This window comes from Coregonus lavaretus (genome assembly GCF_964263955.1).
Source record: "Coregonus lavaretus genome assembly, contig: HAP1_SCAFFOLD_2647, whole genome shotgun sequence".
NCBI classification, from domain to species: Eukaryota; Metazoa; Chordata; class Actinopteri; order Salmoniformes; family Salmonidae; genus Coregonus; species Coregonus lavaretus.
In genome coordinates, this window is record NW_028165880.1 from 6,391 (window position 1) to 32,011 (window position 25,621).

A 25,621-nucleotide genomic window follows, 5' to 3' on the forward strand; every position below is an offset into this window, starting at 1 on the left:
GTGTGTGATAACTGTATGCTAAGCTGTTGTGTCTGTGTGATAACTCTATGCTAAGCTGTTGTGTATGTGTGTGATAACTGTATGCTAAGCTGTTGTGTCTGTGTGTGATAACTGTATGCTAAGCTGTTGTGTCTGTGTGCGATAACTCTATGCTAAGCTGTTGTGTATGTGTGTGATAACTGTATGCTAAGCTGTTGTGTCTGTGTGTGATAACTGTATGCTAAGCTGTTGTGTCTGTATGTGATAACTGTATGCTAAGCTGTTGTGTCTGTGTGTGATAACTGTATGCTAAGCTGTTGTGTCTGTGTGTGATAACTGTATGCTAAGCTGTTGTGTCTGTGTGTGATAACTGTATGCTAAGCTGTTGTGTCTGTGTGTGATAACTGTATGCTAAGCTGTTGTGTCTGTGTGATAACTGTATGCTAAGCAGTTGTGTGTGTGTGTTCCCTCTAGTACTATCCTGGAGGAGGAGAAGGCCCAGCAGGAGGAGAGACTGAGGATGGAGATGAGACGTCAGGTCACTGTGTCCTGGGACTCAGGGGGTTCTGACGAGGCCCCCCCTAAAGTAAGAATCCTAACACCCCCCCCCCCCCCCCAAAGTAAGTTTAGAAAATGCTCTCCTAACCTGCTACGGAAAGTCACTTGTATCAAAGTGGCGTGTTTTTAGGGAGTCCTGTTTGTGGACGTTGAAATCAAGGCTGGTCTGGACCGCACCAAAAAAAGTCCCCCCAAAAGAATACTTCCGGACAGGATCAAAAAAAGACGTAGTGGGAGGACCGTTTCCACCGCAATTTCTCGCATAATTAATTTTACAGACACAAAAAGATTCCACCATGTTGGACGAACAAATTGTCTGTTCGCATTTATAAAATTCTACCGGCATATCCTGTGTCTATCAGCCCGGTACTGACTTAGTGGGAAGTAGCCATCAACAAGTAAAAACCTGGAGGGGGGTCTGGGGGGACTCCCCCAGATTTTTTATTTTGGGGAAGGGGGGGTGATTTTGTTCCAAATGCTCACTCAGCCAACTTATTCAGTACTTTGAGAGTCACTTACAGGAACTGGTATGTGCTTAATGTAAAGCAGCTGTTGATAATCACCCCCTCTCCTCTTTAAAAGGATGAATTACCTGACACATGAAAAAAGTCAGTACCGGGCTGATAGACACAGGATATGCCGGTACAATTTTATAAACGCGAACAGACAATTTGTTCGTCCAACATGGTGGAATCTTTTTGTGTCTGTAAAATTAATTATGCGAGAAATTGCGGTGGAAACGGTCCTCCCACTACGACTCGAGAAAGCATGCAGTTTATTAGGCTTCAGATTAAATGAGTTATGATGAACTTCACAGGGTGGTGAAAGTGCACGATGATGAGCTTGATGCTCCTTTCCAATAAATATCAAGGGTCTTATTCTGGTGACATGATGCTCGATGTGTCTGCCGTTGAACAAATAAGAATAATGGGCCTCCCGAGTGGCGCAGCGGTCTAAGGCACTGCATCGCAGCTCTAGAGGCATCACTACAGACCCAGGGTCAATCCCAGGCTGTGTCACAGCCGGCCGCGACCGGGAGACCTTGAGGCGGTGCACAATTGGCCCAGCGTCGTCAGGATTAGGGGAGGGTTTGGCCGGCCGGGATGTCCTTGTCCCATCGCGCTCTAGCGACTCCTTGTGGCGGGCCGGGTGCCTGCAAGCTGACTTCGGTCGCCAGTTGTACGGTGTTTCCTCCGACACATTGGTGCAGCTGGCTTCCGGGTTAAGCGAGCAGTGTGTCAAGAAGCAGTGCGGCTTGGCGGGGTCGTGTTTCAAAAAACTTATGGCTCTCGACCTACCAGAGTGGGCACATTTGCTATATATAACACAACAGTCAGTAGAGTTGAAAATGTGATGGAAACCCATTTAACTTGTATTTGTCATTCGTTACATGGGAATTTAACCGCAAACCTTATTTTTATGGGCAGTGCATCATCATGCACAGACTTCTATCCACAATAAATACATTTGATGGAAACACATCTCTGGTGGGAATATGACAATTTTAGAATATTCACATGAAAATCTGTCGCAAATTGGATGGAAACCTAGCTACTGACATGTATTGCTAAAATAAAAGTTTAATGAAATACAGGCAGGCACCATATTACTACAAAGAAATCTGCTCACTCAAATCAAGCATGATGGTATTGTAAGTATAAAAGCAAAGCTTGCTTTCATATAATTAAAAAAAGCTTGAAAAGGTAATGAAATGGGATTATTGTGGTGTGTGAAGAATCCAATACTTTAACTTGTATGCGGTACAAAACACATTATTGTGGGAGCACCTCCTCTATATGAATTTGAATTACGCTGTTTGAGAAGGTTTGAATCCTAAGCAACCTGCATACACATTGTTGGAAGTATACTGAACAAAAAGATCAATGCAACATGTAAAGTGTTGGTCCCATGCTTCATGAGGTGAAGTAAAATATCCCAGAAATATTCCATACACACAGAAACCTTATTTATTGTGCACAAATTAGTTTACATCCCTTTTAGTGAGTATTTCTCCTTTGCCAAGATAATCCATCCACTTGACAGGTGTGGCTTATCAAAAAGCTGATTAAACAGCATGATCATTACACGGGGGCACCTTGTGCTGGGGACAATAAAAGGCCACTTTTAAATGTGCAGTTTTGTCAGACAACACAATGCCACAGATGTCTCAAGTTTTGAGGAAGTGTGCAATTGGTATGCTGACTGCAGGAATGTCCCCCAGAGCTGTTGCCAGAGAATGTAATGTTCATTTCTCTACCATAAACGTCGCTTTAGAGAATTTGGCAGTACATCCGAATTTGGCAGTACATCCAACCGACCTCACAACCGCAGACCACGTGTAATCACGCCAGCCCAGGACCTCCACATCCAGCTTCTTCACCTGTGGGATCGTCTGAGGAGGGGGAGGGGGGTGCCGAGGAGTATTTCTGTCTGTAATAAAGCCCTTTTGTGGGGGACAAACTTATTCTGATTGGCTGGGCCTGGCTCCCCAGTGGGTGGTCCTGGCTCCCAAATGGGTGGGCTTATGCCCTCCCAGGCCCACCCATGGCTGTGCCCCTGCCCAGTCATGTGAAATTCATAGATTAGGGCCTAATTTATTTATTTCAATTGACTGATTTCCTTCTATGAACTGTAACTCAGTAAAATCTTTGAAATTGTTGCATGTTGCATCTATATTTTAGTTCGGTATACAATAGACCAACATAGCTATTGTAGTAGGTCAATGCTGTGTGCTGGAAACCCTTGGTAGAGCATGGGTGGAGTAGGCATTGTGGTGCTCCTTTCTTTTTCGGCTTCAGAACAATGCGTACTCACTTAAAACTTACATTTTTTGTTTTTAATAGTTTCGTTAGTTTAGTTGGTTTAGTTACTAGTTTGTGGGATTCAACGTCTGTGTTTTTTTATGTGTAATGATTGTATATTCTCCATGAATAATATCCTCATCTAAGAATAATAACGTTTTCTTATCTGATTTTTATCTCTGGATATGGGATACAGCGCCATCATGTGGTTGGAATCTAGATACATGTCAAGCATGCCATTGTGTACAAAATTTCTAGAAAGGATAGCTTGGTGCTTTGCATCTAAAAGTCGATTAAGACTGGGGTTATAGTGTAAACATTTCTGAGGTGTCCCTTAAATATCTGTAGGTAGATAGATACAATGACTCTCATTTTTGGAACTGTGCTCCCTGTCCGATAGATGGGGATCACACACTGTAGAAAGTCTATCTATCCAATGTGTACTTCAGTATGCTTACTGCATGATCTCTGTCACCCCACCTCTGAGCAGCCCAGCAGACCTGGTTACCCCAGTCCTCGGTCTAGTGAAGGATTCTACCCCAGCCCTCAGCATGCTGGACAGCTCAACCATTACCAGGTACTGCGCTATACTATACTGCTGCACTGTACTATACTACTGTACTATACTATACTACTGTGCTATACCATACTATACTAATATGCTATACTATACTACTGTACTATACTATAATATATTACTGTACTATACAACTGTACTATACTATACTACTGTACTATACTGTACTATACAATACTACTGTACTATACTAATATGCTATACTACTGTACTATACCATCCTACTGTACTATACTATACTACTGTACTATACTACTGAACTATACTATAATATACTACTATACTACTATACTACACTACTGCACTATACTATACTACTGCACTATACTACTGTACTATACTATACTAATACACTATACTATACTATACTAATGTACTATACTACTATACTATACTACTGCACTATACTATACTACTGTACTGTACTACTGTACTGTACTATACTACTGTATTATACGACTATACTATACTACTGCACTATACTATACTACTGTACTATACTACTGTACCATACTATACTAATACACTATACTATACTATACTACTGTACTACTGCACTATACTATACTACTGCACTATACTACTGTACTATACTATACTAATACACTATACTATACTAATGTACTATACTACTATACTATACTACTGTACTATACTATACTACTGTACTGTACTACTGTACTGTACTATACTACTGTATTATACGACTATACTATACTACTGCACTATACTATACTACTGTACTATACTACTGCACTATACTATACTACTGTACTACTGTACTACTGTACTATAATATACTACTGTACTATACTATATGACTGTACTATAATATACTACTATAGTACTGTACTATACTATACTACTGTACTATACTATTATGCTATACAATACTACTATACTACTATACTGTACTATACTAACACACTTTTTCCACAGCTACTGTGTATTACCAATATAATTTGAATGGGGTTCCTATGTTCCAATTGTCTTATATTGATTCTATATCTGTGCTATTACTATTACTTTATACCGTTACCATTAGAAATCTGAACCATTCCCATTTATATTGATAATAAGGTACTGACAATACTGGTTTAGTAACTGTATTTAAATGGAGCTGTTTTTACTGATTTATTCTAGCTACTTGGCAGTTCTTGCTACTGTAGTGGATTGATGTGTAGAGGGCGAGAACGTGATCAGCTTCATCTTCTTGCGTAAAACGGTGAAAGGGTGCTCGAAGCCAACAGAGAATTGTTGGTGATGTGCCTTGGTTGCCACCTCTCTGGCTTCCCATGGCAGCTGAGCTGAAATAGTGAATGCAGTGAGAATGAGAAATATCTCCTCAAACTAAGTTATTTTACAGCACTTCAGCTCCCCATAAAACATTGCTGACAGCAGGCATTTCCTGTAGCGCTTTTTCAAACTGCTGGCATTGTTGACTTAAGGCAGATTCCATCTGCAGAAAAATCCACTCTCTCAGATTCTGTTGTTATCGCTCTCGACTACGTTATCGCCTTAAAAGGCGTTCTGTGTGCCGGTATACATATTTAAAGGTTATAGTATTTTATTTTCAGGTCAGTTATTTTGAGGATGTTTATCAGCCAGTGCTAATGGTGACATGTCACATATAGGCTCAGATATACATTAAGTCCCTGAGGTCTTTGTGTCTGGGGGATATATAATGAGTTATTGCGTTATATTGAAAGCTAAGTGTTTCTCTGTACCCTGAAATGCTAACTGGGGCCTATACTATATGATGAACAGCCTTGCCTCACAGACAATACTTTTGTGTCATCACAATCCTCTCTCCAAACAAAATGGGCTTTTCACCTGTCGTCTGTCCTACCATATCCAGGTTGGGTACCCTGGCCCCCACGGCATGCCCGCTATGCTCAGTGGAGGGTACTCTCCCCAGGCCGGTGTTCTGGACCTTCAGGAGGCCTGGAACCACCACCGACCAGGAGACGTCCCCATGTGGTCCCCCAACATGGAGGTGAGAGAGAGCTCCACACAAATATACATGCATGCTCTCTTTACTATGTGGTTCTGCCAATTGTATACAGGCGAAATTGCTGAATTTCATCAGCTATTGTCTGAGCTTGGTACATCTCTAGCAATCACAGATTAGGCTTAATACTAATGCACTATCCTCTCTACCTCCCTATCCTCTCTACCTCCCTATCCCTCTCTACCTCCCTATCCTCTCTACCTCCCTATCCTCTCTACCTCCCTATCCTCTCTACCTCCCAATCCCGCTCTACCTCCCTATCCCTCTCTACCTCCCTATCCTCTCTACCTCCCTATCCTCTCTACCTCCCTATCCTCTCTACCTCCCTATCCCGCTCTACCTCCCTATCCCTCTCTACCTCCCTATCCTCTCTACCTCCCTATCCCTCTCTACCTCCCTATCCTCTCTACCTCCCTATCCTCTCTACCTCTCTATCCTCTCTACCTCCCTATCCTCTCTACCTCTCTATCCTCTCTACCTCCCTATCGCTCTCTACCTCCCTATCCCTCTCTACCTCCCTATCCCTCTCTACCTCCCTATCCCTCTCTACCTCTCTATCCTCTCTACCTCCCTATCCTCTCTACCTCCCTATCCTCTCTACCTCCCTATCCTCTCTACCTCCCTATCCCTCTCTACCTCCCTATCCCTCTCTACCTCCCTATCCTCTCTACCTCCCTATCCCTCTCTACCTCCCTATCCCTCTCTACCTCCCTATCCCTCTCTACCTCCCTATCCTCTCTACCTCCCTATCCTCTCTACCTCCCTATCCTCTCTACCTCCCTATCCTCTCTACCTCCCTATCCCTCTCTGCCTCCCTATCCCCTCTACCTCCCTATCCTCTCTACCTCCCTATCCCTCTCTACCTCCCTATCCCTCTCTACCTCCCTATCTCTCTCTACCTCCCTATCCCTCTCTACCTCCCTATCCCTCTCTACCTCCCTATCCCTCTCTGCCTCCCTATCCCCTCTACCTCCCTATCCTCTCTACCTCCCTATCCCTCTCTACCTCCCTATCCCTCTCTACCTCCCTATCCCTCTCTACCTCCCTATCCTCTCTACCTCCCTATCGCTCTCTACCTCCCTATCCTCTCTACCTCCCTATCCTCTCTACCTCCATATCCCTCTCTACCTCTCTATCCTCTCTACCTCCCTATCCCTCTCCACCTCCCTATCCCTCTCTGCCTCTCTCTCCCTCTCTCAGGACGGAGGTGCGTTGGACATGCGTGGTCTGGGCCAGGCGCTGCCCCCCCACCTGATGGAGGAGAGGCTGATGATACAGCAGCAGCAGATGGAGGAGGACCAGCGCTGGTTGGAGCAGGAGGAGTGCTTCCTGGTAAAGCTTACCGTATGCTTCCCAGTCTAAACAGTTTGTGACGTTTTTCTTTTCAGTTTTGGTCTTCAGCAGGGGTTTTTTGGGCTGTTCGAGCGCCCAACATTTTGGCGCTTGGTAGTTGAAGTCTATGCCCCTTTGTCAGTGATTGGTCAACAGTAGGGATTCGTCAAATGAAATGTTTGTTGTCATTCAGCAACAGAAGACTAGTTTTCATGCAAATTTTTTCACCTGCAAAATACTGCACCAAACATCTTAGTTAGATGTAAAATTGCGCAACTAAGACCTCCTCTGCAAAAATGTCAAAATGAATTACAGATTTCTTGAGTTATGTTAAATTAATTCTGACTATTTTGAAGAAGCGTACTTGTTGCTACGGCGTCTCAAGTGGGACAAATTGTAATATTTCAAGCGACTGTATTTTAAGTATGCGAGCGAGCACAGACGTTCACTTCGCCTAGCCGAGTTCTGCTAGGAGCAAACCAAAGCTATGTATGCAGATGCCTTAATGGACCCTTATTCACCACCTACACACACACACCATCCTGAGAGAAAGGGAGAGAGAGAAGGAGAGATAGATAGGTTGAGGACCAGCGCTGGCTGGAGCAGAAGGAGACCTTCCTGGTAACATCCTCTCATCCACCTTATTCACCCAGTACCATCTGGCTACTTCCATCTTTTACACCACACTGGCTCCCTCTCGCTATCATGCTAAGACACCAGCTAATACACTCGCAATCTCACCTTTTGGTTATTTGGATCCCCATTAGGATGTATATTAGCAACAGCACCTTTCATCCTCTGTTTGTACCTCACTAACTCCTGTTAAACAGCAACATATGCTCTCTACCTCAATTTACCCCCGTTGTCAATCACTTGATCCAGACACACTCTCTCTACATAAGATTTAATGTCAACTTAATGTTTTTTAACCTGTATTTTATCAGGGAGTTATACTGAGACCAAGGTGTCTTTTACAGATGAGCCCTGAATTACAGAAAATACACACATCAGAAAGAAAAACACGTCATAAAAAACAATCACATTCATCAGTAATAAGATCCTCAATCAGCTTTCTGAATTGCCCCTAGAGGCGGAGTACATGGGCCGCCTTCCAAACCTTGGGGATAGTACCAGATATAATCCTCAGGTTAAAAATATTGGTTAATGATTCAGGAATCAGGGGGGCAGAGAGCTGCAGCAGAAATGGATCAAGCATATCAGCACATGGATTTTTTTTTTACATCAGTCTTAAGCAAGGCAACTAGCACATCACAGATAGTAAATTGTTGAAATGAAAACAAAGATTCACTAGAAGTTGACGGGTTAACTGTCGAGTCAGCTAGAGGCGGGCAGAGGGAAGAGTAGTCGATTGACTGAACAGGGTCAATTAAACCACAGTTTCTCTCAAATAAAAAGCCTGCCGAGATAAAATGATGATTAAAAGCATGACTTATCCCATTCTTGTCAGTTATGATGCCAGAGTCAGACAGAACTTGCTTAGGCAGGGAAGAAGAGGAATTTGTACTCTTCAGTGCATTTACTGTTTTCAAAAATGTAGGATCAAAGATGTAGCTTAAAAAGTATTTTGATATAGCTTTCTTAATCAAGATAGTACATCTGTTTCTCAGATGTCTGAAAGATTGCCAGTCCACTACAGAGTCAGTTTTCATTGCTTTGGCCCAGGCCTGATTTCTCATCTGAATGACAGATAGATCTAACCTTAGGTTTTCTTTCGGAGCGATCTGTCACTCTGAATTGTTTCAAAGGGGCGTGTTCATCTGCCAGAGGAAGAAATATTGAGGATACATTTTCTAGAGCCAACGCAGGGTCAGGATTACAGGAGACAGTGGCTAAATCGGAGTAGAACATGTCATGTTAAAACCTTTGTTCAATGTCCCTTAATTAAACTAAAATTAGTATACATATTATGGGACAATGATCACTGGGTTTTTCACATTTAGCCGTGTGGGTTTTGAGATAAATTAAATCTTATCCAGAGCAACTTAATAATAATAATATAATAATAATAATAATAATAATAATATGCTAACTTACAATTAGGGCATTCATCTTAAGATAGCTGGGTGAGACAACCACATATCACGGTCATAGTAAGTACACTTGGGTTTGCTTTTCTTTTATTAAATGAACTGTTATCCAGTCAGTCTCTCCCAGAACCATCATATCAGTAGTCTGCCAGTGACTGTTTAGTGGAGTAAACATCTGGATTGGATTACAGTGTCACGCACACTAGTGTTTTCTGTACTAGCTCAACCTTCAGCCCACCCCCCTCCTGGGGTTGTTTTTCTATGCTTGAGCTGAGGAGATTCCGATCATTGTTGTTTTCATTCAGTCAAATAAGGGGGGAAGTGTGATGCTCTCCCTTTGATGTGGAGAGAAAGGGGTTCCATTTGAAAAACAAAGCTGTGAAGGTGGGTGGTGTGTCTGTGCGTGCATGTGACAGACACAGACCTGTGACCACAAACTCAGCTCCTGAGGGAAAAGCAGGGATCAGCCAGCGTTCTAGAACCCTCCTCTCTTCTCTATGTGATGGTTAATATCATCAGTCTGTGCCACTCCCTAGTGGCGCAGTGGTCTAAGGCACTGCATCGCAGTGCTAGCTGTGCCACTAGAGATCCTGGTTCGAGTCCAGTCTCTGTTGCAGCCGGCCGCGACCGGGAGACCCATGGGGCGGCGCACAATTGGTCCAGCGTCGTCCAAGGTAGGGGAGGGTTTGGCCGGCAGGGATGTGGGTTCGTTTCCCACGGGGGGCCAGTATGAAAAAACAAAATAAAAAACATGTATGCATTCACTAACTGTTAGTCGCTCTGGATAAGAGCGTCTGCTAAATGACTAAAATGTAAAATGTAATGGTTAAAGATGACATCAGTGCTACCTAGCTGCTGTCGGCTTTATAGTTCATATTTAATACTCATACAATCATATGATCCATGTCCAGAGTAGGCCATCTACATTGTTTGAGCAATATATTGAAAATGACCTTCGTGGAAATAATACAATGATAAAGGATACAATTTGTGGCCCTTGAAAATCTTTGTGTTGTTGTCGTGTCCAACAAGACAATTGCACAGGACTTAAAAGAGTTTTATAGGCTGGATTTAAAGGGATCTTTAACTGTTCTGGTATTGGAGCAGCCAGCCCTGTCCCACCCAGAAGGCTTTCCTGTGGAACATATTTCGGTCTGCGTCTGTTTCTCCACAGTCCCGGCCAGCCAGGGTTCAGAAGGAGAGCAATCATTAATGCTGCCGGTTTAATTTGGCCGCCAGATATTGCGGTGAAGATGGGTGGAAAGCTCAGCCAGTGTTCATGCTGTTCTCAGAATCATAAAGATCCTTTTGGCAGATCTGGCAACGGAATCGACGGCACTGACGTGGTCTTCCTTTGTATACCTTAGTGAATGTCTAAATGATAGTATCTATCTTTATTTATGTGATTTGTGTGAAATATTTGGTTGTGATGATAAGTTTCATATGATTATGTATTCCTGTACACAAATAAGGATTGAGAGCGTCAACTGGGAGGGAGGGAGAGAGGGAGAGAGAGAGAGAGGGAGGGAGGGAGAGGGAGGGAGAGGGAGGGAGAGAGAGGGAGAGGGAGAGGGAGAGAGAGAGAGAGAGAGAGAGAGAGAGAGATGAAGAGAGAGAGAGAGATGAAGAGAGAGAGAGAGAGGGGTCTGCCAGCCACAGAGCAAGAGGAGTCTGCTGTGGGATCATGTTTAAGCCTTCCTCCTCCAGCAGCAGAAACTTCTGACTGTTTGTTGTCTCACTCTGCTGATGGGACCAACGCTTTCCACAGAGCTCAGAGATGCACCTTTTCAAGTCCTGCTTTGGAAAACCGGTACAGATCATGGCTGGGAAGGGGTGGTGGTTGTCTTGGTGGCTTTCTGTGTGGATTTGTACTGCTGGTACTTGGATACCTGGAGAGATGTTTAACTCTCAACAAGGTGCTTCTGAAGCTCTGAGGATTCCTTCTATGCAAATAGTTATCTCACTGGACTGTCTGTGTGGTTGGTCAGGGTGGCATAAATATATTTTAGATTGTACTGGATGGATGATTGGTTGATTTGGTATTGTTTGTTGGTAGCAGGGACCATTCAAAGAAGAAGAATGAGGGTAAACACAGCAGGACAAAAGAACAGATCAGTGTCAAACGGAATTGTGAGTTCTATCTCATGGAACAAAACACTAGTGAGAAATCGGCAGTCATTTCATCTTATGTTGTAAGAAACAGACTTTATAGTATTATATTTCAAAACTACTGTAACGGTGGTTTTACTGATAAATATAGGTTTTAATCTTTGAGGTTGGGGTTATGAGGTGGTCAGCTGTGGCTAGCTAGTTATCTGACCCTCTGCTGTGTGTTCTCGTCAGAAGCCAGAATCCAGGAACTCGCGGGGCAGCATTGACCGGGAGGACTGCAGTCTCCAGGGGCCGGTGAGTTTCCCATGGCCCACCGTTTGTTTAGGTTCATACCCCCAGAGGGACGGAGCAGGAAATATTGTTTTTCAATAAACCAATGTATTTATAACGTTTTCCATTTCAATCATATTACAATAGACATTTTGTCCGAATTTTATAGCGCTGGCCTCAGTAGTATATGGGCATGTACTACCTTAGGGCTGTTCAATCCTGGCCCTGGAGGGCCCAAACACTTCTGGTTTTTCTTTCTACCTGGTAGTTAATTGCACTCACCTGGTGTCCCAGGTCTGAATTAGTCCCTGATTAGAAGGAGAGGATGAAAACCAGAAGTGTTTGGGTTGAACAGCCCTGTTGTAGCTGGACACTCTGAACCAGCCCCTCTAGGCTGACATGGAGGGACTAGGGAGGGTGGGAACTGAACTGTGGCAACAGTCAGGCGTTTCTCATGCCATCATCTCTCCCTGCTGCTGGATAATCTTTAAAAACAGGCGTCAGCTATAGAACACCCACAAACCAACCAGACCCATTTACACAGTAATTACAGAACTCAAATGGGCTGAGTGGGTCTCTGCTCTGAGAAGAGAAAACATTGGAATGCAAAGGGAAAACACCAGTGTGTTCAAATAAAGAGAGAAGAGGAGCTGGAGAAATGAAACTCTGATTTGTACTTGGCTGGGTGCCTCTGAGGGTCTGAGATATGTCGTGCTGCTAGCCACAGGGTACCCACAATAACACTGAAACACACTGGGCCCATGGGAAGCCCTAATCCAGAGTGCTGTTGGAAAAGCACAGTCAGCCAGCCAGCCAGTTGGTCAGCCAGTCAGCCAGCCAGCCAGTTGGTCAGTCAGTCAGCCAGCCAGCCAGCCAGCCAGTTAGTCAGTCAGTCAGCCAGCCAGTTGGTCAGCCAGTCAGAAAAGTGCCAGTGTGCCTTTCTAATCACTTGTTTGTGTTTCTGTTGTCCCCTCAGACAGGAAACCAACACATATACCAACCAGTGGGACTGGGGAAACCAGGTAACACAGGCCGCAGCACATCTGTCACTCCACATACTGGAATGGCAACATGAGTATCTACTCTGTGTGTTCTGGTATTCATGGATCTTTCTCTCTCAGACACACACACACACACACAAATATTAACTCTCCTCCCTCCCTCTCTCTCTCTCTCCTCTCAGAGCATGTGGCCCCTCCTAAGAAGCCTCCTCGTCCTGGAGCCCCCAGCCACCTGGGCAGTCTGGCCAGCCTCAACCCTGTAGACAGCTACAACGAGGGGGTCAAGGTACAGAAACACTCACAGCACCAAAGACAACACTGTGTTAATGTCTTACTCCAGGGTCACCATCACAGAACCAAGACAACACTGTCTTAATATCTTACTCCTGGGTCACCATCACAGAACCAAGACAACACTGTCTTAATATCTTACTCCTGGGTCACCATCACAGAACCAAGACAACACTGTCTTAATGTCTTACTCCTGGGTCACCATCACAGAACCAAGACAACACTGGCTTAATGTCTTACTCCAGGGTCACTATCACAGAACCAAGACAACACTGTGTTAATGTCTTACTCCTGGGTCACCATCACAGAACCAAGACAACACTGTGTTAATGTCTTACTCCTGGGTCACCATCACAGAACCAAGACAACACTGTGTTAATGTCTTACTCCTGGGTCACTATCACAGCACCAAAGACAACACTGTCTTAATGTCTTACTCCTGGGTCACCATCACAGAACCAAGACAACACTGTCTTAATGTCTTACTCCTGGGTCACCATCACAGCTTGGTTGAGCCTGGTCCTACATTTGTTTGTGCTATCAAGACGGCACGAATAGATCTGGAACCAGGCTACATGACTCATACCTAGGGCTACACAAGAAGTGGCAGGGCCCAGAGTTTCTCCTGGTCAGGTCACATGGTCTAGGAATAGCTGGGCCCAGAGTTTCTCCTGGTCAGGTCACATGGTCTAGGAATAGCTGGGCCCAGAGTTTCTCCTGGTCAGGTCACATGGTCTAGGAATAGCTGGGCCCAGAGTTTCTCCTGGTCAGGTCACATGGTCTAGGAATAGCTGGGCCCAGAGTTTCTCCTGGTCAGGTCACATGGTCTAGGAATAGCTGGGCCCAGAGTTTCTCCTGGTCAGGTCACATGGTCTAGGAATAGCAGGGCCCAGAGTTTCTCCTGATCAGGTCAGTGGTCAGGAAAAGCTGAACCCTATCCTCAGGGGAGTTACTGCAGTATCACTATGACGTTGTATGAGAAAGAGACCATTACTTGAATATTGAGACAATGCATGTGCTTTTGGCTGCTGTGGGTTACTGCTGCAGTTTCAAGCATGCTTTCTATTTTTCACCTGACTATCACCTGGTCCATTTTTAAGTTCTTAACATGAAATACGTCCTCCCAGTTTATTCAGGAGCTGTGAGAACTCAAACCTATAGCCAGATTCAGAGCAGATGGGGATCTGGACAGGAAAAGCTCTGAAAACCTGTCAGTATTTACCCTGCTTCACAAGGAGCCCAGGCGGTTAAAGTTGCTGCTAGTCAGCAGAACGGAACGGAGCTCCTAGATCAGCCAAGCCTCAGACAGTACAGAGCAAGGCTATCCCAACCCAAAAACCATCTCTGACAGAGATAGTACTGACACATGGACAGATGTAGATATACACACTGAAGACATGTGGATAGATACAGTGCCTTCGGAAAGTATTCAGACCCGTTTACTTTTTCCACATTTTGTTAGGTTACAGCCTTATTCTAAAATTGATTAAATCGTTTTTTTCCCACATCAATCTACACACAATACCCCATAATGACAAAGCAAAAACTGAAATATTAAATTTACATAAATATGCAGATCCTTTACTCAGTACTTTGTTGAAGCACCTTTGACAGCAATTCCAGCCTCAAGTCTTCTTGGGTATGACGCTACAAGCTTGGCACACCTGTATTTGGGGAGTTTCTCCAATTCTTCTCTGCAGATCCTCTCAAGCTCTATCAGGTTGGATGGGAAGCGTTGCTGAACAGCTATTTTCAGGTCTCTCCAGAGATGTTCGATCAGGTTTAAGTCCGGGCTCTGGCTGGGCCACTCAAGGACATTTAGAAACTTGTCCTGAAGCCACTCCTGCGTTGTCTTGGCTGTGTGCTTAGGGTTGTTGTCCTGTTGGAAGGTGAACCTTCGCCCCAGTTTGCGGTCCTGAGAGCTCTGGAGCAGGTTATCATCAAGGATCTCTCTGTACTTTGCTCCGTTCATCTTTGCCTCGATCCTGACTAGTCTCCCAGTCTCTGTCGCTGAAAAACATCCCCACAGCATGATGCTGCCACCACCATGCTTCACTGTAGGGATGGTGCCAGGTTTCCTCCAGACGTGACGCTTGGCATTCAGGCCAAAGAGTTCAATCTTGGTTTCATCAGACCAGATAATCTTGTTTCTCATGGTCTGAGAGTCTTTAGATGCCTTTTGGCAAACTCCAAGCGGGCTGTCATGTGCCTTTAACTGAGCAGTGGCTTCTGTCTGGCCACTCTACCATAAAGGCTTGATTGGTGGAATGCTGTAGAGATGGTTGTCCTTCTGGGAGGTTCTCCCATTTCAACAGAGGAACTCTAGAGCTTTGTCAGAGTGACCATCGGGTTCTTGGTCACCTCCCTGACCAAGGCCCTTCTCCCCCGATTGCTCAGTTTGGCCGGGCGGCCAGCTCCAGAAATAGTCTTGGTGGTTCCAAACTTCTTCTAGCAAATTTCTAAATACCTGTTTTTGCTTTGTCATTATGGGGTATTGTGTGTAGATTGATGAGGAAAAACACAATTTAATCAATTTTAGAATAAGGCTGTAATGTAACAAAATGTGGGAAAAGTCAAGGGGTCTGAATACTTTCCGAAGGCACTGTATACTCTTACAGAAGTCATGTGGATAGATATACACACTTATAGAAGTCACATATATATACACTTATCTGTATTTAGAACACAATGATGTACACATACAGGAAATACCCAGCATCATGCTTGTCCATAGAAATATATAATATACAATGACTGTCAGGAAAAAAACTGCCTCCATCATTCTCAGTTTATGTGGAACTAAACAAATAAAAGCTATCGGATACGCTCCACTTCCTCCCTGGGATAAGCAGTTGTTTGGCCGCAGAGTGGACAGGGGGGGTTGGGAGCTAGATGGAAATCATCCCAGCCTGAACCCACCATCCACCCCTACACAGCCAGGGTCATCCCAGCCTGACCCCACCATCCACCCCTACACAGCCAGGGTCATCCCAGCCTGACCCCACCATCCACCCCTACACAGCCAGGGTCATCCCAGCCTGACCCCACCATCCACCCCTACACAGCCAGGGTCATTCCAGCCTGACCCCACCATCCACCCCTACACAGCCAGGGTCATCCCAGCCTGACCCCACCATCCACCCCTACACAGCCAGGGTCATCCCACCCTGACCCCACCATCCACCCCTACACAGCCAGGGTCATCCCAGCCTGACCCCACCATCCACCCCTACACAGCCAGGGTCATCCCAGCCTGACCCCACCATCCACCCCTACACAGCCAGGGTCATTCCAGCCTGACCCCACCATCCACCCCTACACAGCCAGGGTCATTCCAGCCTGACCCCACCATCCACCCCTACACAGCCAGGGTCATCCCACCCTGACCCCACCATCCACCCCTACACAGCCAGGGTCATCCCAGCCTGACCCCACCATCCACCCCTACATAGCCAGGGTCATCCCAGCCTGACCCCACCATCCACCCCTACACAGCCAGGGTCATCCCAGCCTGACCCCACCATCCACCCCTACACAGCCAGGGTCATCCCAGCCTGACCCCACCATCCACCCCTACATAGCCAGGGTTGCAACCTTTCCGCCACACAGGCCCCATACAGACGCCGATAAGCTGGCCCAGAAAAAGCCCCAGGGAAAACCTTTCACTTTCTGGGCTTCATTTTGAGCCATAGTTATGCAACACCAACAACCGTCCATTTAGAGAGGAGCCAGTGAAATGAAGACTGTTTTCGAAGAGTGTGTTTTTTTCTGTCTCGTAACTTTCCAGGCAGGCAGTTTGAAGGGAGACCATTAGAGGCCTCTTCTTCTAGCTCTGAAAATAAAACCCAGTTAAAATCTAAGGCTTTTAAGACAGTGGAGGATAGAAGTGGTTCCTAACAAGATAGAACCAGTCAAATCCAGTCCAAAGCTCCCTTCTCACCTTCCTTTGATCTCACCAGTTAAAGCCATGTTCCAACGGTTTTAGACTCACTTCTCAGTTCCCCCAGCGAAAGCTAACATTATGAACAATACATTACCATACATTACCATACAATACAATACAATACAATACCATACTATACCATACATTACCATACCATACATTACCATACAATACCATACAATACCATACCATACAATACAATACCATGCAATACAATACCATGCAATACAATACCATACAATACCATACCATACAATACCATGCAATACAATACAATACAATACCATGCAATACAATACCATACAATACAATACCATGCAATACAATACAATGCAATACAATACCATACCATACAATACCATACCATACAATACCATACCATACAAAACATTACAATACAATACCATACAATACCATTCCATGAAATACTATACAATACCATGCAATACAATACCATACAATACAATGCAATACAATACCATACAATACCATATAATACAATACCATACAATACTATACAATACCATACAATACCATACCATACAAAACATTACAATACAATACCATACAATACCATTCCATGAAATACTATACAATACCATGCAATACAATACCATACAATACAATGCAATACCATTCCATACAATACTATACAATACCATATAATACAATACCATACAATACCATACAATACAATGCAATACCATTCCATACAATACTATACAATACCATATAATACAATACCATACAATACCATACAATACCATGCAATGCAATACCTCCAAATACGATAGTGCAGGCCTTTAGATCTTCCCGTCAGTAAACGGAGTGAAACAGGGAGGTACTGTCTGAAGTTGTCCAATAAGAAAAGCCAGTTTTCATTTTCCGTTGCAGTGTTTTAAAACGGTGTGCCCTGTCTGCTTCTATTGTGTTGATGCATTGCATGTTGTCTTTTGCCTTCGGTTCTGCAGTATTAATCCTTTCTCCCTCTTCTGTGCTGTTTCTCCTGCATCCTCCTGTCCCTCCGTCCTGATCGCGCTCCCTTGTTTTGTCTCTCTGCCTCACCCTACTGTTGTGGCCCTTTAGCCCTGGAGGGTAAGAAGTCTGTTTGTGTTAGTCACTGTCACTATTTGACCACTAGGGAGCGCTCTAATAACACGTTCTCTACCACTGTACAGGGGAGTCATCAAACCATCAAACCTTCTTAGCCCAGTGGATAGTGGCATTGGCCTTAGGCACAGGTCTAAGATCAGTTTACTCTCCCTGAATCCTAACTGTAACCACTAGAACATACCATAGATCAGTGTCTGGAGGCGACTACTCCGGATGAGGCCACTTCATTCAGGCTCATGTTCTACAACCTTGAAAGCTTGGCAAGAAAGCCATAACCAAAGCAAGTCATCCTAGTATTCAGTGGCAGTCATTTCAGTAATGACTGTAATGGTTATTTTGGCAGTCATAGTACTGATGTCAAATCAATTCGTGGGAGTAATAACAGATAAATGTGGGCCTTCATTGATGACTCTCTTCCCTGTGGTATGGTGTGATGTATGAATGGTTGTGTTGTCATAGTTACCATCACTAACTGTAGTCTAGTAGATCATAGTATATCACTTACAATCTGACTCACCACTGGGCTCTGCCTCCTGTTTGGACCGTGGTGTGTGTGTTTGTCTACATGTTTGATTTGGTGTTTTGGGGTCCAATTTATCACACGTCGTTCACAACCATGTTCAGAGATTGTATGCTCTACATACATGAATTGTGAATCGAGCTACAGTAATTCTGGCAAATACTGTCATCTAATGTTCACTCTGTAAACGACATGATGAATCTATAAATTACTGTCTTCTAGTGGTTACAGAAAGAAACCCCTTTTAGCTATATACCACCTGGTGGTTCCAGTGGATAGGACAGGCAGCTGGGAGGACAGCTGGGAGGACAGCTGGGACAGTTCTGGTTGTGCAGTCATAAAAAATCAAGTCACACAAAATCACCTGGATTCTTTTCTCTAGACCACCAACACTCAGTGGGTTGGGGTTCCATAAGATCAGCAAAATCATACATTTTATCATAATAGATTCACTGTAGAAATATAATAACTAAAATGATTTCTAGGAGATAGATTCACTTCCCTCAGTTGTTGTATGTGGACCAACTCACCCCCATCTCTGTGGTGTGTAGATCCAGCCTCAGGAGATCAGCCCCCCCCCCACGGCCAACTTGGACCGCTCCAACGACAAGGTGTATGAGAATGTGACGGGTCTGGTAAAGGCTGTTATAGAGATGTCCAGTAAGATCCAGCCAGCCCCTCCAGAGGAATACGTCCCTATGGTCAAGGTAAGGCTGGCTTCAATCAATCCTGATAAAATACATCATTTATTGTTGAATCATCATGGTCATTATATGCTGATCGAGGATATTGTCAATTGATACTGGTTTGTAAGCAGTTGTAGCTTTGTTTGCTTCTATTACAGTGATATACTGGTTATTTTTACAGGAAGTGGGACTAGCGTTGAGAACCCTATTGGCCACAGTGGACGACACCATGCCAGTTTTACCTGCAAGCACACACAGAGAGGTGAGAAACCACTCCTCTTCATTACAAGTCAACATATTGCCTCTGACTGTGTTGATACTCTGACTGTTGTCTTATTGTGTCTGACAACAAACTAACTGGCTTATTTCTCTTACGTTTTCTGACTGTGTCTTCCTCTGCAGATTGAGATGGCCCAGAAGCTGTTGAACTCTGACCTGGCCGAGCTGATCAACAAGATGAAGCTGGCCCAGCAGTACGTCCTCACCAGCCTGCAGCAGGACTATAAGAAACAGATGCTGACGGCCGCACACGCCCTGGCCGTCGACGCCAAGAACCTGCTGGACGTTATCGACCAGGCCCGGCTCAAGATGATCCATGCCCAGTCCCAGGGGTCACACTAGCCCCCTCCGACTCCTAGCTCCCTGGGCATGGAAGACCTCTGAGGGGAGGGATATAACAGAGGGAAAGGGGGCTGGTGCTGTGGAAATGGGGCTGGTGCTGTGGAAATGGGGCTGGTGCTGTGGAAATGGGGCTGGTTGGTTTCAGCTCCCATAGCAGTCATAGACTGCACAATAAGTCACAAGTCAAGACGGCTCAGCTCGTACCTCGATCAGAGCTCCTGACACTACAGGACAGAGACAGAATTGGTCACTCGATTCGATCGTACCGTTCCACACCCTTCCTGAAAGCTGTTTTATAGGCTTCTGTTCTGTCTGTCACTGCTCTCCAGGATGTTTGGAGATCAGTTACATACAAACTCTTCTGTTTTATTCGATGTGGCTGCGTCTCGGTTGTGCCGATTTTTTATTTTTATTTTTTTATCCAGAGATTAATTTCAGCTGACATCATCAGACGTCTTCTTCTTCCAGGTGGATGACAATAATCACAGATCTGGAAATAGAATACAATTCCAACTGGAAGATTTGAACCATTGAAGAACTACAAGCTATATTTGATTAACATTTTATTTCTGAGAGATCATAATGGTTGGGATGTCTGTGTTAAACACTATTACCTTTGGTGTGCAACAGTATCAAAGCATATTTATGTTTTGGATGCTCATCATTTGTATTCTTTGGCATTCTCTGACACAGACTCGGCACAGTGAATAATAAAATATCACAAAATGAATTATATTTCTTTTTATTAAACACAAATGTCACATGCCACTTTCTAAGTTAACTAATAGTTAATATACAAATAAATATATTTTTAAGCATTCAGCATTTCTGGGATTTAAATGTTATGAGGGGGTTCTTTTCATAATTGTAAGGGGGGGGAAGCGCATTTTTAAGTTCCACCGTGGAGATGAACTATCATGTGCCAAATGATTTGAATCATCCAATAGTTTGGCAGTTCTACGGTTAAAACCCCTGTCCCATTGCTAGTCATTACCATATCACTGAAACTGTTTTTGTATATTTAAACCAAGTCTGGTGTTACACAAACCTTCTTTTGGTTTGATCCTTATTACTTGGGTCGTTCGTATTCATTAGTGCACACCGTAGCAAAACAATTAGCTACGGAAAACAAAAACAAGCGTCTCTTATTGGACAACTTCAGGTAGTCCCTCCCTGTTCCAGTACATTTTCTTGTTTGGTGCCTGATGAATATGACCATGGTTTACACAGATTCTGCCCTTCCTTTAGACCAGGGTTTCCCAAACTCGGTCCTGGGGCCCCACCTGGTTGCACGTTTTGGTTTTTGCCCTAGCACTACACAGCTGATTCAAAGCTTGATGATGAGTTGGTTATTTGAATCAGCTGTGTAGTGCTAGGGCAAAAAACGAAATGTGCACCAAGGGAGTGCCCCAGGACCGAGTTTGGGAAACCCTGCTTTAGACCACGTGTCAAACTCATTCCACGAAGGGCCGAGTGTCTGCGGGTTTTCACTCCTCCCTTGTACACTGAACAAAAATATAAACGCAACATGAAACAATTTCTAAGATTTTACTGAGTCAATTGAAATACATTCATTAGGTCCTAATCTATGGATTTCATGACTGGGAATACAGATATACATCTGTTGGCCACAGATACCTTTAAAAAAAAAAAAAGTAGGGGCATGGATCAGAATCAGTCAGTATCTGGTGTGACCACCATTTGCCTCATGCAGCGTGACACATCTCCTTCGCATAGAGTTGATCAGGCTGTTTATTGTGGCCTGTGGAATGTTGTCACACTTCTCTTCAATGGCTGTGCGAAGGGTGACATGTCTGGTGAGTATGCAGGCCATGGAAAACTGGGACATGTTCAGCTTCCAGGAATGGTGTACAGATCCTTGCGACACGGGCCGTGCATTATCATGCTGGTGATGGCGGTGGATGAATGGCACGACAATGGGCCTCAGGATCTCATCACTGTATCTCTGTGCATTCAAATTGCCATTGATAAAATGCAGTTGTGTTCATTGTCCGTAGCGTATGCCTGCCCATACCATAACCCCACCACCATCATGGGGCACTCTGTTCACAACGTTGACATCAGCAAACCGCTCGCCCACACAATGCCATAAACGCTGTCTGCCATCTGGCCGGTACAGTTGAAACCGGGATTCATCCGTGAAGAGCACACTCCTCCAAAGTGCCAGTGGCCATCGAAGGTGAGCATTTGCTCACTGAAGTCAGTTACGACATCGAACTGCAGTCAGGTCAAGACCCTGGTGAGGACGACAAGCACGCAGATGAGCTTCCCTGAGACGGTTTCTGACAGTTTGTGCAGAAATTCTTCAGTTGTGCAAACCCAGTTTCATCAGCTGTCCGGGGTGGCTGGTCTCAGACAATCCCGCAGGTGAAGTAGCCGGATCTGGAGGTCCTGGGCTGGCGTGGTTACACGTGGTCTGAGTTTGTGAGGCCAGTTGGACGTACTGACAAATTCTCTAAAACCTAAGTTGAAGGCGGCTTATGGTAGAGAAATTAATTAACATTAAATTCTCTGGCAACAGCTCTGGTAGACATTCCTGCAGTCAGCATGCCAATTGCACACTCCCTCAAAACTTGAGACATATGTGGCATTGTGTTGTGTGACAAAACAGCATATTTGAGTGGCCTTTTGTTGTCCCCAGCACAAGGTGCACCTGTGTAATGATCATGCTGTTTAATCAACTTCTTGATATGCCACACCTGTCAGGTGGATGGATTATCTTGGCAAAGGAGAAATGCTCACTAACAGGGATGTAAATACATTTGTACACAATTTGAGAGAAGCTTTTTGTGCATGTCACATTTCTGGTATATTTTATTTCAGCTCATGAAACCAACACTTTTTCATGTTATATTTTTGTTCAGTATACTTGATTGATGAATTAAGGTCACTAATTAGTAAAGAACTCCCCTCAAATGGTTGTCTAGGTCTTAATTGAAAGGAAAAACCCAAAGAATGAGTTTGACACCCCTGATATATAGACTGTAGTATACTTCATTCTCCCCTATCACAGTGGTTGCCAACTCCAGTCCTCCAGTACATATTTTTGTTGTGGCCCCGGACAAGCGCACCCGATTCTACTTGAATTGTCAAGCCCTTGATAAGTTGAATCAGGTGTTTTTGTCCGGGGCCACAACAGAAATGTGTGCTGTTGTGGCTACTGGAGGACCGAAGATGGGAACCACTGCCCTATCATGTGTACAATCTCCATCAAACCACTAGGGCAGGGCTGCCCAACACTCTTCCTGGAGATCTACCGTCCTGTGGGTTTTCAGTCCAACCCTAATTTAACACACCTGATTCTACTTATTAGCTGCTCAACAAGACCTTAACTAGCTGAATCAGATATGCTAAATTAGGGTTGGACTGAAAACCTCCGGGAAGAGGGTTGGGCAGCCCTGCACTATTGGCTATAAATTATTCTCAGGAAGAATAACCTGTAGTTCCTTAAACTAATAAAATGTATTGTTCTTGGTCTTCAGAATTGTTTGTTTTCCTTGTGCTGTGAGATAGTGGGTGATTTGAAATCAAAACCCATTATTTGATGTGAGGAATTATGCAACACAAGGTCGCCAGTTTGAATCCCAATGTGGCTTGTTTTCCAACATAAATTATTTGTAATCTATATTCTAAATAACTGACTGAACAGATGTGAACAAACAATGGGTGCAGTGGACTAGGCACTGGGGTGGGGACCAGTCACAGGTTCTAGAGCTCTATTAAAATGTAAAGGTTTTTTTTCAGATTGAGCCGACATGCAGCGTTTACAATGAATACAGTCTCCTCTAAAGCAGGAGCATTTCCTTTACATTTCAATCACACTGTAAAGATGAACTTCTGCGATGCGGATTGACTACAGCCCCTAATCTTCATTCAGTTTCTTAAAAAATGAGTTACGGTATTGATAGCCCTAGGAACGTGATCTGGTAAAGACTATCCAAAAACCACAACGCAACGTGATATACACTGCTCAAAAAAATAAAGGGAACACTAAAATAACACATCCTAGATCTGAATGAATGAAATTATCTTATTAAATACTTTTTTCTTTACATAGTTGAATGTGCTGACAACAAAATCACACAAATTCTCAATGGAAATCAAATTTATCAACCCATGGAGGTCTGGATTTGGAGTCACCCTCAAAATTAAAGTGGAAAACCACACTACAGGCTGATCCAACTTTGATGTAATGTCCTTAAAACAAGTCAATATGACCTCCCTACAACGCCTGGGCATGCTCCTGATGAGGTGGCGGGTTGTCTCCTGAGGGATCTTCTCCCAGACCTGGACTAAAGCATCCGCCAACTCCTGGACAGTCTGTGGTGCAACGTGGCGTTGGTGGATGGAGCGAGACATGATGTCCCAGATGTGCTCAATTGGATTCAGGTCTGGGGAACGGGCGGGCCAGTCCATAGCATCAATGCCTCTTGCAGGAACTGCTGACACACTCCAGCCACATGAGGTCTAGCATTGTCTCGCATTAGGAGGAACCCAGGGCCAACCGCACCAGCATATGGTCTCACAAGGGGTCTGAGGATCTCATCTCGGTACCTAATGGCAGTCAGGCTACCTCTGGCGAGCACATGGAGGGCTGTGCGGCCCCCCAAAGAAATGCCACCCCACACCATGACTGACCCACCTCCAAACCGGTCATGCTGGAGGATGTTGCAGGCAGCAGAACGTTCTCCACGGCGTCTCCAGACTCTGTCACGTGCTCAGTGTGAACCTGCTTTCATCTGTGAAGAGCACAGGGCGCCAGTGGCGAATTTGCCAATCTTGGTGTTCTCTGGCAAATGCCAAACGTCCTGCACGGTGTTGGGCTGTAAGCACAACCCCCACCTGTGGACGTCGGGCCCTCATGGAGTCTGTTTCTGACCGTTTGAGCAGACACATGCACATTTGTGGCCTGCTGGAGGTCATTTTGCAGGGCTCTGGCAGTGCTCCTCCTTGCACAAAGGTGGAGGTAGCGGTCCTGCTGCTGGGTTGTTACCCTCCTACGGCCTCCTCCACGTCTCCTGATGTACTGGCCTGTCTCCTGGTAGCGCCTCCATGCTCTGGACACTACGCTGACAGACACAGCAAACCTTCTTGCCACAGCTCGCATTGATGTGCCATCCTGGATGAGCTTGCACTACCTGAGCCACTTGTGTGGGTTGTAGACTCCGTCTCATGCTACCACTAGAGTGAAAGCACCGCCAGCATTCAAAAGTGACCAAAACATCTGCCAGGAAGCATAGGAACTGAGAAGTGGTCTGTGGTCTTCCCACTTGCAAAACCAGTCATTTATTGGGGGTGTCTTGCTAATTGCCTATAATTTCCACCTGTTGTCTATTCCATTTACACAACAGCATGTGACATTTGTCAATCAGTGTTGCTTCCTAAGTGGACAGTTTGATTTCACAGAAGTGTGATTGACTTGGGAGTTACATTGTGTTGTTTAAATGTTCCCTTTATTTTTTTGAGCAGTGTAGGTCAAAATCTCACCTTTGCCATCTCAGACGAGACCGTACAAAAAGGTTCGAGCCTATTTCAATGACAAATAGGAAGTCAGAATAGCAGGAATTAACTGATTAGAAAAACCTCCATCCCATATTCATGATCTACTTCAGGGTAAACTATTCCACCTATTGGAGATACATTGTTTACAGGTGATCACATTTAATCCAATGTCTTTATCCCATAATGCATTTGTGCACTTGTACCCAAGGTGTTCAAATGAAACCACATATTGCCA

General features: G+C 44.6%; 1 protein-coding gene across 1 annotated transcript; it reads left to right on the forward strand.

Moving 5' to 3' along the window:
• The first annotated feature begins 483 nt into the window (after positions 1 to 483).
• On the forward strand, positions 484 to 20,585 carry LOC311115343 (focal adhesion kinase 1-like). The gene is made up of 10 exons (XM_084190535.1): positions 484 to 565; positions 3,829 to 3,915; positions 5,774 to 5,911; positions 7,127 to 7,258; positions 11,650 to 11,712; positions 12,665 to 12,710; positions 12,872 to 12,975; positions 19,108 to 19,263; positions 19,424 to 19,504; positions 19,645 to 20,585. The coding sequence occupies exons 1-10, from the start codon at positions 500 to 502 to the stop codon at positions 19,861 to 19,863; spliced, it is 1,092 nt and encodes a 363-aa protein (XP_084046661.1). The 5' UTR covers positions 484 to 499; the 3' UTR covers positions 19,864 to 20,585.
• Positions 20,586 to 25,621: the final 5,036 nt, after the last annotated feature.